The following is a 13,892-nucleotide window of genomic DNA, read 5'->3' on the forward strand; positions in this document are numbered from 1 at the left end:
ATCCTAGCTATTGGACCACCAGGGAATTTGCCCATGGCAGTTTTAAGTATGCCCCTTACCAGTTATATTCATTACATAGTTTCTCAGTTCTGGATAGATCATTTAAAGTGGATTCAGTTACAATTCAGTAAATATGGATAGAGATTCCTTTTCTACCTAAAGAGAATTTAAGGAATTTCTTAAAAGCTACATTTTTATATTTGATGAGCTTAGTCATTCAGTCGTGTCTTACTCTTTGTGACCTCATGAACAGTAGCCCACCAGGCACCTCTGTTCATGGGATTCTCCAGGCAAGAATTATGGAGTGGGTTGCCATTTCCTTCTTCATTATATTTGATGGACATATGTAAAAGAATTGAATCCTCATACGTTTGGTTTCTTTTAATCTATGTGTCTGTAACACTTGTGCTTTCTGCCTAATTGTTAGTGGACTTGGTCAGGAGAGCATGCTTGTCTTTAAGACTAATAGGACTGATACAGAACCATGTTTTTACTTGGCAGAGAGTATCAAGTACAGAACTTTCTGTTTCACAGCTGGAAAATTCACAGCAAATAAAGGGTTTGATCAGAAATAGAAACCTGATACACCTGACACTTGTAGTATTTATTTGTATCACAAGTTCCTTAGTTCTTAAACAACAACCTTGAACTTGAGAGCCATTGACAGAAAATTTTCTTTTATGTTGTTAATAACCCAGTTAATGTTTTTCAAGTCATAGTTGCTATTTCCTGAATGTATTCTAATTATTATTTTCAGTACCATACTAAATGGACTTAAAGGGAAACATAGAATTGTGTGTCCTAGGTACACACAATTTAGTAAGAACTAAAACTGAAGACTTCTTTTAGTTATTAAATAAAAGTGTGTTGTCTTAATTGAAAACCTATTCTCAAAGAATAGAAGTAGGACAGAGAAAGGAAAGATAGATGTGCTAAATAAAGGAAGTGGATAATCATGAAAATTATTTTTAATACATAATTATTTAGGATCTAACATATGAAACGCAATATGTTAAGTGTTTGGAAGTTGCAGAATTTTAGAAGACAGTAATCTTTACCTTCAGGGAGCTTATAGCAAGCAAATATTATATTATTTAAATAAATTGATGCTAAAGTTTTCAGTCATTTGAAACTGCAGTATTTATTCTTTTGAGATACTATTCTTAAATCCCAACCTTAAGAAAATATATTTCACATCTAAAAGTAGCATTGCTTGTTCAGACTTAAAGGGCAGTTTATGTTTAATCTTGGGTTAGACTAATGCATGGTTGCCGTGTCTTTTCCCATTCTTTCTGAAAATGGTATAAAATGTTTGCAAGCGTAAAAGTTTTTTAAAAAGGAAAACTGTGTTTTAACACTAGCTGACGTACTCACAAGGACTTATTTTTTAAGTTAGAGTCATTTCAAGATTTTAGTTTGACTGCTAAAGGAAATCATACTGAAATTTCAATTATAACTATTTAGCTTGGGTTTCAGAAGTTTAAATGGATCTTTAGTCTGTTTTATCGTCAAATTTTTTAGTCTCATCTTCACCCTGGTTAGTATCCCCACAGTTTTGCACTTTACTCGTTAGTTACATTAGAGGATGTGAATAGTCTTGGATTATATTGTCGGGTTTTGTGGATCAGGAGGTTTGTCCTCAGAGTAGGTCCAGTGGTTTTTTGTGAACTTTACCTGGTTGCTTGCTATTACCTAGAAGGATTAAAATAGAATCTCCTCCTCCTCCTCCATGTAACCCCAGATCCAGCTTTTAAAACAAATAGACATTGCATATAATCAGCATTGCTTCAACAAGGTATATATTAAAACTTTTATAACAGACCTACCTGGTAGATGATGAAGTGCCTAATAATCATTTTGACTTTTAGATGATTTTTACTATCACATTAGATGTTCTTCATTAAGCTGCAAAATCTTGGTCTAGGCTTGTATTTTAAAATATTCATGGTCTCCCAAGAATCACTTTAGCCTACTTTTAGAAAAACACTGCATTAAAAGTTAATAGATTATTTTTTCAAAGGTAGCAGATACAAGCACAGAAATCATGTGTTTATACTCTGTTGTAGGGTGGTCATCTAGAAAATCCAGAATGTGTTTCTATTCAGTGTTTCTTTTTATTAGTTTATCAATGAAACAACAGTAAAAGGTTGACAGATACTTTTAAAGATTTCACACATACTCAAGAATGTTTTCTCTGGGCCCAAGTTTATGAAACAGTGATGTAAAGCTTTATCGATATACCAGTGTAAAATCTAGTGGAGATACCTAGAGTATGTTTGTGTTGGATCACTGTCAGAGTATGAGAGGGAAAGGTGATAAGGGATCAGGCTAGCAGAACACCTTGTAGGAACCACATGACTGAAAGGTAAAGAACAAAATGAGGGATGCCTGTGATTTTTGAAAACAGAATCAACATTCTAAGGGTAGTGACAAATATTCTATGAAAAGCTACATGGATTCATCTGAGGAATAGAAGCAGACTGATAAACCCAGGGCAAGTAGAAAGACAGCCAGAAAGTTTAGAGGCTTTAGTGAAAAACAGACTGTCAGTTATGTGCTCAAAATATTCTAGAAATGCAAGTGTGTTACTGATGTACAGAATGACAATTTGCATATGTAAAAGGGGAAATTCTATAATATGTGTACCTATTAGAATGTGTTACCTAGGGAGATTTGCAAAACGTTTTACTTAGGGAAAGGAACATTTCCTGCCTTTTGCCTTCCTAAAACAGACTGTAGTTACTTTTTTTAAAATTTATTTATTTTTAATTGAAGGCTAATTGCTTCACAGTATTGCATTGGTTTCTGCCAAACATCAACATGAATCACTCATAGGTTTACCCGTGTTCCTTCCCACTTGAACATCCCCCCCATCTGCCTCCCCCTCTCACCCTTCTAGGTTGTTACTGAGCCCTGGTTTTGAGTTCCCTGAGTCATACAACAAATTTCCCTTGGCTGTCTGTTTTACATATGGTAATATATGTTTCCATGTTACTCTCTGCATACCTCCCATACTGTCCTTCCCCTGCCAGCTGTGTCCATGAGTCTGTTCTCGGTGTCTGTGTCTTCACTGCTGCTCTGAAAATAGGTTCATCAGTACCGTCTTTGTAGATTCCATATATATGTGTTAGTATATGATAATTGTTTTCCTCTTTCTGACTTACTTCACTCTGTTTAATAGGCTCTAGGTTCATCTACCTCATTAGGACTGACTCAGATGTGTTCCTTTTTATGGCTGAGTAATATCCCATTGTATATATGTACCACAGCTTTTTTATCCATTCATCTGTTGATGGACATCTAAGTTGCTTCCGTGTCCTAGCTATTATAAATAGAGCTGCAGTGAACATTGGGTTACATGTGTCTTTCCTCAGGGTATATGCCTTGTAATGGGATTGCTGGATCATATGGTGGTTTTACTCCTAGTTATTTAAGAAATCTCTGTACTGTTCTGCATAGTACCTGTATCAATTTGCAGATTGTAAGTTACTTTCAAACTGACAGGACTTGGACGTGTTGGATAGGGTAGATTTATGACCAGCATCAAATTTACTTTTAAGCTAGCAACTTTTGAGAGCAACTAGTAGAAAGAACTTGACTTGACCCTAAGCAAGAGAAACAGATATGGTTTCTTTTTTCATACATTCCCACTTCTTTATGTCACTACCACCCTTCCAAAGCTGGGCCCCCATCCTATGTCTTGTTCCTAAAGAGATATCTTCACACTAAAAGTGTGACATTTTCCTGGTGTATTTTAATGCTTACCTCTTGATAACTCAAAGTCAGTGTAAGAAATAAATTTCTTATGGAAGTATTTTGGTAACTTATGAAAGGAAAAATAGTGGAGAAGGTGTTTTCCCTTCGATCGGTACTATGACTGTGCCATGAAAACCATACTACATTTCTTACCACTTTCACTCATCAACAAAATGAAAGAGGTCAATTAGGAAGGGTGTTCTGTGTGTGTTCCAATTCTGTATCATGATTGGTATTTTTGTCTGAAGAGTGTTTAATGCTCTAGAAAATTCTGAATGGGAAACAAGCATTTTTCAAGCACAAACCACCTTACAGTGTTTAAAAACAACAAAGATGTTAAGAATGAATCTAACATGCTGAGTTTGAGGTAAAGGGGAAGAAGAAAATAATGAATGTAATATTTTAAGGATATCTATATTTTTGAGTTAAGTTTTACCATCAATGGTTTTCAACCAGTATTAGAATCAGGAATGAGAATTTTGGTATCAAAGCCAGCCTGAGTTTTTAAGAAGTTGGGCAGCACTTGACCATTAATTTGAGTGATTTCAATGAAGTTTTGATTGGGATTTTATGCATTTTCTATTTTGAAAAGGGTGGAGTTCTTGAACAAATTAACAAGTCAGGGCAGTAAGTAGATATATCCCTCCCCAGACCAGGAAATTTTATTAGCATCCCTTTTTGATACCTACATAAATGATCATCTTTTCATAAGAACAACTAGAATACCTCTAGTTGGCAATGTTTTGTTAGTTAATAACCACTAACCCAAACTAATTTTGTTGCTAAAAGAATAAAATTTGTTCTTTTTAGTAATTTATATATATATATATATACACACACACACATTTTCTGATTAGTAAGATTTTATGATTATCTGACTTAAAAGATTTTCAAAAATGAAAAAGTTCTCATTATCCTCATTTCTCTCTGAATTTTTAAATAGCTGCTTAAAGTGTATCCTGTTTGGTTTTATTCCTCACTTAAAATTCAGTGCTATGGATTTCTCACCTTTTCATCACAACATAAACCTAAGCTCTGGACAGACATCATCCTGAATTTGAGAGTATACTAACACCAGATTACAAGTCCACTTCTGAATTGGTACACTGGTTTATACACATAAGACTTAAATAGACTTATTTGGGCTTAAGGTTTTCCTTCCTGCCTTTGTATCTAATAAACTATTTTTAATCTCTTTCCCAAGGTTCTCATACAGCTGGAAATTAATGAACACTTCACATTTTCATTTGATTTTGAAGATTTTTAATTTAGAATTTAAGTTATTTTTTATTTAAAAATAGAATACTTGCAGTGAATTCAACATGTGCAAAGAAAGGCATTTGATTTTGTTAGTAATTCAGTAAGATAACGTGTACTTCAAAAATATAGGTAATAGTGAAATTTTAGAATGAGCACTATCATAGGCCCATCTTCTAAAAATAAAATTGCTGTCTATCTAAGAACTGTTTCTCCAGGACAGTCCAGTACTAATTTTAATGGTAACACTGTGTGACAGAAATGAAGGCCTATCTAAAGTTTTGTCCATCTCTGGGGCTTAATTCCTTTATAGAAAATAAGCTGTACTTTGTACAACTTGTTATGTCTAATTTACCATCATACTATATATATATATATATATATATATATATATATATATATGTTTTATATATATATATATGTTATATATATATATATATGTAATTTCTCATTTGTGATTCTGCTAAATGGAAAACTTTGGTGGGGATTTCTAGTTAAATAAATTAGTTCAGGGTATACTCTGTCTAAACTCCTTTAGGTCATATTGATTAAGTTAGCTAAATTACATTTAAATTTATTTATTTTTCTCTGTATTCATTCTTAACTCTTAATTCAGCACTTTTCATCATAGATAGTAAATACTTGCTGATTGAGTGAAATAGCTGGGAGAAAGGAAAGAAAACAATTAAGAAAAATAGAGTAAAATGGCTCTGGTAGTACATGTATTCTGATGTGATCTAATGTTTTGCAGCTCTAATAATATACTGACTTCTATGGAGATAGCTTTGTGTCCTCTGAATAAGTTTATCAGTGATGTACTTAAATATCAGTGAGTGAAAGTTTGTTTACATTTCTTTGGGAAAAGTTTATTATAACTTGATAACTTTTTTTAAAGTAATTTTTTAAATAAAAGTTTTAAATGTCTTATTTTTATTTGACATTCAGTAACTTAACACAGTTGGTAACAGCATAATTGATTACATCTGAGGATGCATTGTATCTTTAATTTTCTAACATATCTCATTTCTAGCCCATGTTTTTATAGATAGTACTTACTTTAGGCATCTATTGGCTTAACATGTGGTTTAAGTCTGAATAAACGGAAGAATCCTCAAATTAGAGCTGTGTTATACAGTTAAAACTACAAATAGCAACTTTTTAAGCATGTGCTATTAGAAGATCAAAGATATTAGTATAAGCTACTTTGGCTGAAGGGTGTATCATTTTTACCCTGTTCTTTGCTGCTGATGTAGGTTTGAAATTGCTTTTCATCTTAATTGTGGAGTAACTTCAGATTGTATTCTACTTGTTTAAAGTACTTTAAAACATGCATATTTCTAAAATCAGTGTCCTTTGCCAGTGTCAGGGGGCATCACGGAAGAGCAGTTTCAGACTCATCAACAGCAGTTAGTTCAGATGCAAAGGCAGCAGCTTGCTCAGCTTCAGCAGAAACAGCAATCTCAGCATTCCTCGCAACAGACACATCCAAAAGCACAGGTAAAGCTGTCTTTGAATGATGGTTATGTCTGTTCTTTCATAATTATGTCATTTAAAAAAAATTTTAGTCAAGTCACAGCAGATAACCTTGTTATTGCTACTCTTGATTTTGAAGATCAAACCTATGTCTTTTTCAGTTAACTAATTTTAAGTGACATGTTCCATGAGAGGAGCACTAGAGCCAAATATAATATTTTTAATTTAGGAAAGAAATTGCTACATATTTTTGGAAAGTTCACTAAGAATTCATAAAAGTAATTATATACTCTTAGAACCATCATGCTCACCCCTACTCCCCCCAAAAATGTTCTTTCCAAGGATATGACTATCTCAACCCCTTCCTAAACTGTGTGTTGTGCCATTTGAATATGCCCCATAAGCTGGGAGGTAATTGGCTTGTGCAGTAAATCCAGACAACATAGTCCTTTGTCTATTTGAAACTCATTTCCCTGAAGAAAAAAAAAATTGCCCCTAGATGAAGTTTTCCTTAGGCACCATTAAATGATTGACAGTAGAGACAAGACTGTATAAATAAATACCTAATAACAACATAATTGCTAGAAGAAAGAAGCCCTGCCAGCACCTTGAGATGAGCCTGTGAGACTCATTTTGGACTTCCGGCCTCCAGAATTGTATGGGAATAAATTTCTGTTGTTTATGCCTCTAAAAAGCTGTTACTAACCCTGAACTAGTTTTATACAGAATCAAAAGGAACATGACCATTAAACTTGCCTTTGTTTGCCTTCTATGAATCTCAGGTAATTTAGCCTACTGAAAATTTAGGCTGAGATACATTTTTACATTGGGACAAAAATGGCTGTCAGTCATCTCTGTCATTTCATTTTGCCCACAGTATCTAGATTGTCAAGTATTTTTAAAAATTTATTTATTTATTTTAAATGAAACAAAGATGAATATTTTTAATGTTGAAAGGTACAGTTCACAAAGATAGACATCATAAAGCATTAGACACTTTAGCAACAGAGAAACAAAGATATATAAAGCAAAAATCAGAAGAGATATAAGGGGAAAAGATATATAATCATAGTGAGACATATTAACGATTGTCAAGTATTTTTAAAGGCATTAACACTTGGAAAAATGAATAGGGCATAAAGATTTGTATTGTTTTGTTACCCTAGCTCTTTCTCATAAATAGTTGCTTCCCAGTTTTTAGTAACTTTCTTTTACAGATGAAAATAGTCTGTGAAGTCCTAGATCTCTTAACATAAACACTTGTAACTGTTCAGAATGAAAAAGGCAACAGCCTCCTGGGTTTTCTCACTTCTTTACGTGTTTGTGAACTCACATCTAAAAAGTTGAGAGTTTAACTGTTTATTTTATAGGGCTCAAGCACCTCTGACTGTATGTCTAAAACACTTGACTCAGCCAGCGCCCATTTTGCTGCATCTGCAGTGGTCAGTGCACCTGTTCCAAGTCGCAGTGAGGTAGCCAAGGAACAGAACACTGGCCACAACAACATAAACGGTGTTGTCCAGCCTTCAGGTAAGCCTGTCGTTTCAAGTGGTACTTACTAGCTCAAAGTTGCAACTCTGATTTGAGATATGTTTTTTTATTTTTAAATCCAGAGGGGAAACATTGTATAAGAAATCAGTTCAGTTCAGTCACTCAGTCATGTCTGACTCTTTGCGACCCCATGAATTACAGCACGCCAAGCCTCCCTGTCCATCACCAACTCCCGGGTTAGGACTCCATAATTTCTATGGCTGTGTGTGGTGGAATAGCTTGATCTTTCTAAAAGTCACATCAAGCCTGCTCCCTGTGTCCTCCCATGCCCAGTTGATACCTACCTGTGTAACAGTCCACCCTGCCTAGTTTTATCTACATACTATCATTTATTTGCCTCACATCTTAGCAGTCACATCAAGCTAATTGCTAACCATCATTGTTGAATCATTTGTGCATTTATAAAAAGGAGAATTATGTTAATAGTCCAGATGGTCTGTCAGTAAGTTGGAAATTGGATTTACCTTCCCAGTCTTAAACACTCACAGGCCTGCTTTCTGTGACTACTTGTGAAATACAGTATTGCTGTGAAACTATTTCTGCTTCATACTATCCTGATTCCTCAAAGATTTGCTCTTCCTATCAACCTTTAACTTCTGCTCAGACCCTAGAGTTTTCCACTTGCTGTTCCATATACCTGTGATTGTGATTGCCCTTCCTTACTGATGTTCTTGTTTGTGTGAATTCTAATGAAAGTCCAGTTTTCATCTCCACCTGCCCTCAGTCTCCAAGAGGACCTCTCTGTCCTGTTACACAGTTTCCATATATGAAGGCAGCAGAATACTTTGCAAACCGTTTTATGCAGGCTAGTAGAAAAGGGGGTATCTTTGGGGTTGTAAAGGTGAATATGTTGTAGTTATTGATTAGAAACTCTCTTCAGAGATTTAATTAGATTACAAATGTTTGCATTTCTTTTTATTTTTAAACTCCTAATTTTTTAAAGAGTTTAATTAATGTCTCATGAAGTGAATTGAACAACTTTTTTTTTTTTCTTCTCCTTTAGGAACCTCTAAAACATTATACTCCACCAATATGGCTTTATCATCCAGCCCAGGGATTTCAGCTGTACAACTTGTAAGGACAGTTGGCCACACCACTACAAACCACTTAATCCCAGCATTGTGCACAAGCAGTCCTCAAACACTTCCCATGAACAATTCCTGCCTGACAAACGCAGTGCACCTCAATAACGTCAGTGTTGTTTCTCCAGTCAATGTGCATATCAATACACGGACTTCAGCACCATCGCCAACAGCCTTAAAACTTGCCACAGTTGCTGCCAGTATGGACAGAGTGCCAAAGGTTACTCCTAGCAGTGCCATCAGCAGCATAGCCAGGTGTGTGTGTGTGTGTGTGTGTGTGTGTATGTGTGAGTGTGTGTGTATTTCAAGTATCATTCTGTCTCTTTCTGCTGGCTCAGATCCTGTGGGAGGAAGACTTCCTTTTTTTTCTTTTACTGCTCAAGCCATAGATATCTTGTCAACTGATTGACTTGCTTTTCAACAGGTATTGAATATCTGCTTAGTCTAAAGCTGTGACTTAGATCATTTGTTTAAGGTCCCTAGTAGAACGTTTAAATGCCAATCAGAACTGTTATTTAAAAAAAAGGGGGAGGATAGTCCACATCAACTTGGGAACCATCAAACTGAAAAAATACATCAGCTATTTTAGAAGCTTTAGTTATTCTTATATTTCTTCTTTGTAGTTTAGGCAGTCTGGCAGGCTAGAGTTATTGTTAGCTTTCAGAGCTTTAGTTTTCATATCAAATTTGTATTTTTTTAACATTATACCCAAAGGGAAAGTAAATTATTCTGTGTATATTTTAGAACTGAGAATATCCTGGAATTAACTAAATCTATGATAATGTATTTCAGATTGTTTTTTTCTTTCTGTGACACTAATGCATGCGAACAGTGAATCAAAAAAATTGATCTGCATAGATTAATAACTACATGACCGTAAACTTGTAAAATTAAACTGTAGTGGAAAGTAATTTAAGTAATATTGTGTTCCTAGTGATTATTATTTATGAGCATCATATGCTCTATTGTAAAAAGCTTGAATTGTCCTATGTTATATGTTTCATAAGTAATTTATCATTGACTGCTACTGAAATACTATGTTAAGTTGCTATTTTTCCTAAGTAAATAATTATAATCAAGTTCATAAGATTTCTTAACTGAAGAAAACTTTTCCTCACTCCTGTATGGAAATTGTAAAAATGAGAGACGTTCTTGTGCAATATGTTTAGTTGTAATTATATAAAACACATCTGTAACTACTAGATGATAAACATCATATTCTAGAGAGTATTAATGTTTATTTTACTCTTTGCCTTATTATAGAGAGAACCATGAACCAGAAAGATTGGGTTTAAATGGAATAGCAGAGACAACAGTAGCTATGGAAGTGACATAACCTAAAACATGTGGCTTTGACCTGTGCTGATGGTGTGCAGTCATTCATATTCCAGCTGAATGCAAAAGGCGAAACTCTGTGGATCACAGAGCGTAACAATGGACCTAAATGGACTATAGTATATCGGATGTTAAATCGATATATGATGTATATTTTGTAAAATTGGGAAAATCACTACCTTGTAAAATAGTTTATTTGTATCATCAATATTATTTCTGTTACTTGAATAGTAGATATTCATCATCATGCTTTTGCACTTGAATTTGCAACTGAATGGATTTTAAAAAATAATTCTTTAATGGGATCATGAGCATGAAATGGGATCCTGCATCACTTGTTTTAACTATTTATTTTGCCATGTTTACATTTTGTATCTTGTAAAAATAAATCCAACTTTGTGTCTAAAAAGTTAAAGATTCATAGCTAGGAAATGAAATTCTTGTAATTTTTTTCTAAAGGAACTGTAAAGTTTTCACTTGGTTCATTTTGTTTCACAATTTGACTAGATGGACTTTTTGGTAAATACTTTAGTGGCATTTCACTGTCAAATATGAAGTTCAAGGCAAAATAGTATTTTCTATTACTGTGCAGGGGAAAGGGATGGATCGATACATGCAAATTTAATGTAGTAACTCACTTTTCCATATATTTTGAATGTATATTTCTATTTATAATACCAGTTTATAAAAAATGATTACACAGAAAAAAAGGACTAGGAAAAATTATGCATCTAGTACATTTAAACTGTGCAGGTATGAAAATTTTTCAAGGATTACATTTTATCCGAAGACTGCATATTTTAACTGGCTTTAAAACTGTAACACACCACATAAAGGATATTTTACCAGGTATGTATTGCATTATATCATTGCAATAATTATTGGAAGTCTAGATATCGAGCCATCCCAGGTGTTGGGAGGGGGGGGAGGGTTGTGGCAAGATTGTCTTTTCAATTTTGGAGAGATTTCCTGTGGCTACAAGGCAAGTAACGGGTTGGAAAAAGTCTGACTGTAAGCGTTGGACACCTTCATAGTGTAGTGTTTTAGTGACTTTTTTTATACGGTTCTTGTATATTAGATACGTGTAGTGGTGTTTCAGAATGTTTGTTTATGCACTAGTTCAGACAACTTTCCCTGTTACTTGTTCTTGATAAGTGAAAACTGCAGGGAAATAAAAATACATATCAAACATGGACATGCTGCATATGTGTTTATTTCACAATGTGCACACAGTATAAATGAAAATGTAAGGGAGATGATAGCACTTAACAGCACTTTTCATTTTCACAGTGCTTTCCAAGCATTAATGAAAAGAACTATAAGAAACTCATCTGTGGGCACTATTGGGTTTCAGATAATCCAATATAAACTACCTTTGATAGGAAAAAGTTCTTAAAATATTTTACAGAATGTAAGTAGTTTGCAGTGTAACATTCATTGAAATCTCATAAGTGAACCTCATTTTATAAATAAAAGTCTAGAATTATATTGCAAGGGGGTTTTGTCAAGTAAGTACTGGGAAATATTTTTAATGAATATGAAAACCATTTCAAACTACAAAATTTTATACTTCACATTTTTTATATCTGCAGTCCTGAAAGTTGTAAATTGATATGTCAGTTGAATTAATGGGCCAAGATTTCTGCTGAGAGTGGTTTTTATTCAGGTCCTAAATATGTAAAGCAATTTATAGTCAAAACCATAGGAAAAAATAAATTTAATTTCTTCATTGGTTGTGACCTGATAGGATCCATGCTCATTTCTGCCATACTACCTCTGGAGTTGCTCATTGCTGATGATATAAAGAAAACAATTTTGATTTGATATGTAGTTTGACTGTATTCATTCTGCTTTTAGTTGGATGTATCTCCTTGCTATTAAGAACTCAAAACAACATTAGTGCTGATTTCAGAAAAGTTTTATTTCTATTTACCGTTTTATTTCCATTTTACCAAAGTAAAGCATGAAACAAAGTTTCCTGGTGATATACATGTTATAAATAATATAAAACAAAAAACTGTCTACAGTTGCTGGAGATGTGGCGAATTCAGAATTCATCAAAAGCTGGTAACAAGTTTTGTTTTTTAAGTAAAATAGAAAAATAGGCCTTATTTTGATGGGGTTGTAGCTGTTTCACAGGTATCATTTCCGTTAGTTGCACATACATTTTTCCAATGCTTTTCAAAAGTTAAGTGACAGATACTTGTTTTTACATTATCAAGTTGAAGCTTAGTTTATTTATCTTTATTTTTTTGACTGCACTAGGTCTTCATTGCAGCATGCAGACTTAGCCCTGTGGTATGCAGGATCTTAGTTCCCCAACAAGGGATCAAACCTATGTGCGCTGCATTGGAAGGCGGATTCTCAATCACTGGACCACCAGGGAAGTCCCAAGAATAGTTTATTTTTATAAAGACCCTCCACTGGACAGTACCACCATTTCTTGGTTTTTGTGATTAAACTAATGCTTACAGTTCAGTAAGCTGCTAAAGTCCTTGGAATATGTTTTCTGATGGGATGGGTAATAGGTTGGTTGGTTGTCGGGTGGTTTTTTAAAGAGGGTAACTCATGTGCTGGGATATCTTGTAATTAAGTATAGGTAAAAATAGTTACAAACTGCCTTTTTCTGCTTTCCTAGAGTACCCTTCCTTTCCTGGTAATTCAAAATCATCATTATGATTAATTAGATAAATTATTATGATATAGCTCTAAGTATATTTGAAGATACATTGCATATCTTTCTTTTGCAAAAGCCCAAGGGAAAAATTAAGATATCTGGAGGGCACATCTTTAAAATATATATAGTACACACCCATTCTATTTTTTAAAAAAATGTTGACTAGAGTAATTGTAACTGTGCTTAGTAGTTTTTTGTTTTTTTTTTAATTGCAGGATTGTTTTCTTGGGGGGCAGGGAAAGAGTAGTAAGGAGAAATAGTATTTCAGAAATGTCTCTCTTGTATGTACTACTGTATTTGAGTTGAATGATGCTATGTTTAGAACATTTTATTGACCAGTAATGCACCTTTGACTGAGTTACCCCTTAATCCTTGGCAAACGAATACATTTCAAAAGGTTAAGGGTAGTAATTCTGAATATTATGTTCTGTTCAACAAGAGGTGTTTTTCATCATTAACCACAACATAGTAACAGCAAACATTATGGAGCATGACAGTTCTCTCTCTGACTTTCATTTAGTCCTAACAGTTGCGTGAAGTACCAATATTATTTTACCCATTTTACAGATCAGGAAAATGACATTTAGAGAAGTTAACTTGCCTTATGTCACACAGCTGATAAGTTAACTAAACCAGGAATTAGACTTGGGTATAGTCACCACACTTTTAACACTGGCCTCCCATCTTTAAGAAGGATGTACCCTTCAGAGGACTACTTACTGGACTTGTTCGTCCACTTATTGGCAGTATCTGTATAGCAG

At 34.0% G+C, this 13,892-nt stretch overlaps 1 protein-coding gene across 2 annotated transcripts in view; it reads left to right on the plus strand.

The window, feature by feature from the left end:
- Window positions 1–11,649, plus strand: part of EPC2 (enhancer of polycomb 2) — a 129,470-nt gene extending 117,821 nt beyond the window's left edge. For both annotated transcript variants that reach the window (XM_055398920.2, XM_055398919.2), the window contains 4 exons: window positions 6,374–6,510; window positions 7,857–8,016; window positions 9,041–9,374; window positions 10,383–11,649. In XM_055398920.2, coding sequence (XP_055254895.2) covers window positions 6,374–6,510; window positions 7,857–8,016; window positions 9,041–9,374; window positions 10,383–10,455 — 704 coding nt within the window. In that variant the 3' untranslated portion in view covers window positions 10,456–11,649. The remainder of the gene's footprint in view (window positions 1–6,373; window positions 6,511–7,856; window positions 8,017–9,040; window positions 9,375–10,382) is intronic.
- Window positions 11,650–13,892: the final 2,243 nt, after the last annotated feature.

Source organism: Moschus berezovskii, chromosome 2 (assembly GCF_049115385.1).
Source record: "Moschus berezovskii isolate FMDL1 chromosome 2, NW_MosBer_1.0, whole genome shotgun sequence".
In the NCBI taxonomy this organism is placed as follows: domain Eukaryota; kingdom Metazoa; phylum Chordata; class Mammalia; order Artiodactyla; family Moschidae; genus Moschus; species Moschus berezovskii.